General features: G+C 26.7%; 1 protein-coding gene across 2 annotated transcripts; it reads right to left on the minus strand.

The window, feature by feature from the left end:
- Nucleotides 1–1,068: 1,068 nt before the first annotated feature.
- On the minus strand, nt 1,069–4,401 carry LOC100570365 (protein Smaug homolog 2). Of its 2 annotated transcripts, XM_008185692.3 has the most exons (6): nt 4,303–4,401; nt 3,928–4,240; nt 2,497–2,887; nt 2,201–2,430; nt 1,591–1,925; nt 1,069–1,519 (listed from the first exon to the last, which is right to left on the minus strand). In XM_008185692.3, coding segments are annotated over exons 2-6 (1,305 nt in total). In that variant the 5' UTR covers nt 3,929–4,240; nt 4,303–4,401; the 3' UTR covers nt 1,069–1,171. The 2 variants fall into 2 exon arrangements, with proteins under 2 accessions (XP_008183914.1, XP_029346102.1); XM_029490242.1 differs by having other exon boundaries at nt 3,928–4,372.
- Between the last annotated feature and the right edge of the window lie 584 nt (nt 4,402–4,985).

Consider the following 4,985-nt stretch of genomic DNA (forward strand, 5'->3'; position numbering starts at 1 on the left):
TTAATAAATAATATTAACAATTAAAAAATGTGTGCCACAGAAGAGATGATGATGAAAAAAGTATTAATATTTGAATTACCTATGTCAAAAATATATTACACTGGTTATTTTATTTATGTTATGAGAAAATGAAATTCATTGATTAATATATTGAAATTTATGGATTAAAAATGATTATAATTCATAAACAAAACAACAATAAATAATGAATAAGTTTATAAAACTAACTCCTTACATTTTTTATCAACCCTATAATTGTATAAATGTAAACTAAAAAGTATTTGATTAATGATTTCTTCTTATTGCTTTGTTCCCTGCAAAAATGGTGAAGAAAAATACTCAATTAGTAATATGTGTTATACCTAGTTGTACCCTAGTTGCTGTACTTAAAATAGTAAAATAAAATTTAGTTCTGCCAAAAAACGCATATATTTTGATCATATTAAAATAAACTGGTCAATAAATCAAATTAAATCAATAAATAATTGTAGTAGTCAACGTTTTAATAAAACACGTCTATATTATGAAAAATGTGTAAAATAATCTAGTAATTTTATGAACAAAAATATAATATTAAATGAAGTAACTTTAAAAAGTACAATTAATAAAAAAGTTAGCTCTTTAAAATAACTTTAAACAAAATAATAATACTAAAATAAACAGTTGTGTCTTGTAATGGTTACATACAAAATGGTCAATAAATAATAATTAATGTAAAACATTTAAAACAGAACAATTCAAATAAATTAAACTAACAAAAAATCAAAAAAACTCGTCCATAATAGATTTTAAATACAATTAACACACAACAATAATAATCAAAAATAAACCAGTCTTTTGGTTACATAAAATAGTGTTAGAATAAAATGTTTTGGCAATTATAAAATTATGCTGATAATAAATATTATTCAAGTGTTTAAAGCACCGAATCATTAAGTTAACAACAATAAATTGTGAATACTAACAATGTAATACAAAATGCATCTGTATAAAAATATAAAAATTAAGATCGTAAACAATTAAATAAATTATAGATAAAAAAACTATAATAAAATAAAAACAATTATATTAAAATAAATCTAGAGGCATCAGTCACAAACAAAAATAATAAAAATAAAAAATTCATTATGCATATGTAATATGAAGTTCAAATTGAACAATAGTGAAAACATTAGTTAAAGTTTCTTGGAATTCTATGGACTCTACATTTCAAAGTTTCAGCTAACATCAATGTCTTGTCAATTTGCTGTTTCATGAATGTTTGATTACCGATTATTAATAAGGTGCATTCCAAGTATTTATTGATAGACATTCCAAGTAGACTCTGGGCAGCTAAAGAACGAATCTTACAAAGTTTTTCTAGCAGTTGATTTAGCAGTTTCTCCATGACAAGGACTATGTCTTGCTGTAGTTGGTCACCAACCACACAATTCTTGTTTGGTATGGGATAATGCAATATGTCTCGCATGTACGACATGAACTCGCGCAGTTCATTGGGAGTAACTTCCAAATCTAAAGCCTGTAATAAAAAGTAATTTATATTTATTAGTTTTGTTTATCCAAAAGTCATATATGTATTCAAAATATTACCAATAATAAGTTGTTTAATTTTTGTGACCGATCCCTCAACGCCTTTGTTGATAAGCATATCTTTTTTTGTGCACCTTTTGTAATGGGATTTTTGTTAACTTTAGCTATGAAATCATCAATATTGTCCTCATCAATGAATTCAATTTCCAGATAACTGAGGTTGTTGAAGAACCATTGGTATTTATGTAGTTTCAAGTAGTGAAGCCACTTAGCAACTGCTCCATCCATTTCTTGATTGAGAATCGTCAGGTCGATTAGTGACTGGGGGTCTCTCAAAGTAGTGGCCATGTTGGTCTTTGCAATCATTTCCAGATGGTTGTAGCCAAAACATTCCACTGAAAAAACAAATTGTACATCATTGTGATATTTGCGTATAAATATTAAATAACTAAACAGATATATTATACAATATAAATATGTTTATTCATTACATAACTTAACAGTAGTTCGCAATGCAACTTCGTGACAAACACTGATAGACCACATAATATTATATTACTAGCCACACGGGTCGGTCGCGGTGCACCATTATCGATAACGATAATGACGCTACAGATATCACAATCATATTTAAGTATTTTTATGTGCTTGGTCAATGACTAATTCTTACTTCTAAAATGTGGTAGACCAGGAGCAGAATTTAAATTTGTTGGTCGCAGAATGTTTGGCCAAACAGAGGTATTCGGCTGTTGAGCAGGCCTAACATTAAATGGTTGGAAAGGATCTATTTGTGGTGGTCTAAAATAATTTGGCCAAAAGTTTCCTGTCAAAGTTTCTGTCTGCATGTGGCATTCACTGTTGTTCAGTTGATTTACTTGGTGAATTAGATGTTTCAAATTCCTGAAAATGTATAAAACGGTGTTATTAGTTTAAAAAATGTATTGAAAAAAATCAGTTTAAACTTACTCGTGAATGATGGTTAAGTTTGGTGATTTTTGAATCAAAGAGCATATTTTCACTGCTATCTCAATGTTGGTACCATTGTCAATTGTTTGGTTTAGCATACGTCTTAAATTGTACATATACTCCTGTTTGGCCATGATGTTGTTATTTTTTACCAACATCAATGCTTCATGAAGTTTTACAAATGATTTTGACAATGAATTATTTAACCATTTAGTAATTTTACTTGGATCATTAGAATCCAGTTCTCTCTTTTTCATCTCTCTATACAACACAGTGTATAGATCAGGATAGTTGAAAGACAGATGATCTAGAGATTCACTTAGGCGTTTTTGTCGCTCTTTAAATGATTTACACTGCATTAATGCCTCAGCTAGTTGTTTCATTTCGCCCACTGAAAATAAAAGCAACATTAAGAATCAAGAAAATCATAGAAAATAATTTTTTTGATGTTAATAATTATAAGTAGTTACATAGGTACCTAAATAAAAACTAAAAACTTTTGAAGACATAAAATATAATGAAATTCTATATTTTCATATTCATTAAATTACATAGATTTCCTAAGAGGATATTTGTTTAATCTCTCAGACCCAAGCGCAACATAGATAAAACGCATTCACGAAGAATTGTTTTTATGATTTTTGAGAAATCTTAAGAGTAAAATGAACCCATTACAAAAATTAAAGAAAATATTAAAATAATAATTTTGATGATTACACATACCGGAATTATCTTTTAACATTATATTAGAATTTTAAAAATAAAAAATGTGTACATTTAAATGAATATTATAAATTGTTTTGAGATATTATTTAGACAAACCTTGCTATCAAAAATATTATTCTCTAAAATTTTTATAATGGGTGATTTTACCGTTAGAATATATGATTACTCAAAAACATAAATAAAAAATGATTTTGCGTGAATGCGTTGTCTTTTATATGCTGTGTGTGAACCATTGAAAGAAAACAATCAGTGGGCTGACATCCTCTTAAAATCATACCTATTTAAAATCAATTCAGACGAAAATCTCATTTGAATGAATTTTGAAGTGTATTTTTTTTAAAAAGTTTTTTGGACCTACAGATCATAATTCATAATTTATATCCATACATTTTTATTTAATCTTTGATGTGTTTTTTCAAAAAAGGTTTAAAAATATTAAAAATATTTATGTTTTATTATTTAAAACTAGTATTTTAAGTACCTACGTTCAATAAGGAAATAAATTAGGTATGACTTGAATATTGATTTATAGGTATGTATATTATATGTAACATACCTATAATCATTTTCAAAAATAGGTAATATAAATAATAAAGCTTTAATTTAAAATTTTCGACGGCGGTGAGCCAGTAGGTATACCTACCTGCAATTATAATATTATTTATATATAGATTATTTATGAAATAATAAAATGTCAACACTTACTGTTTAAATATTCAGTTGATGAACCGATATTACGACGTTTGGTACCTAGATAGGTAGTAAATGTGAGTGTGTCGGTCTATTGAATGCAAAAGACGTACGAAATACGAATTGTCGATTTCTTGAAAAGTGCGACGGTTGTTTCAATTCAACGTCAGAACACGGTTTGTTGCATGATTGCTGGATCGTCTGGACCTCAGGTTGTTTTTTTCCAATACCCCCTCTCAAAAACCACTTTTCATGTGATAGGTACTAGCGGTAGGTAGGTAGGTAGGTAGCAGTTTACTATATGCCAGCATCCCTCTTTTGTACGTAACTATATATAATATATACATTATACCATTGATTATACATACAATAACAGTGGATTTATATTACTGTATTATGATATCGTTGATTTTATTTCAGCTAGGTACCTATAGATATTCCAATAAAAATGATTTTATATTGTTGTGCATAGGTACCTATATAATAATTAATAATATGTATGATTTGAACAATTATAAATATACAATTATAATTTATAATATACAATATTAGTTATTACCTATATAATATGCTTTACAAATGTTTTTGAAATATTAATGTTTAACACTTAAACTTCGGATTAGATTAAATTTAAACCTTAAAGTTTAATTTTAATCTATTCTGTGCTAAACACAGAATTCTATCGTATGTATAATTTATAGTAATTTAATAACAGTTTCAATTATCAGTATAGTTTGGAGCATAAATTGTTAAATAATAAAATATGTCTTTATTTAGATAATTTGCCTAGATTACAATATTATCATCGCATAGTACCTATAGACTATGGTTAGTAGATATACTTAGTTGGTAAATAATAAGTAATATTTACTAATGACTTGGTGACTTGCCCCTAATACAACTTATCTCTGTATTAAATTAAACTAAACGGTACACAGCTCTATATTTTTAATTATTTAAATATGATATTTAATATTATTTTTATTGGAGTTGAAATGCACGATAAATGATAACCAATACTTAATATATAAAATTCACATTATTATATGTGATAGTCAAAATAAAAATCCACG

Source organism: Acyrthosiphon pisum, chromosome A2, assembly GCF_005508785.2.
Source record: "Acyrthosiphon pisum isolate AL4f chromosome A2, pea_aphid_22Mar2018_4r6ur, whole genome shotgun sequence".
Taxonomy (NCBI): domain Eukaryota; kingdom Metazoa; phylum Arthropoda; class Insecta; order Hemiptera; family Aphididae; genus Acyrthosiphon; species Acyrthosiphon pisum.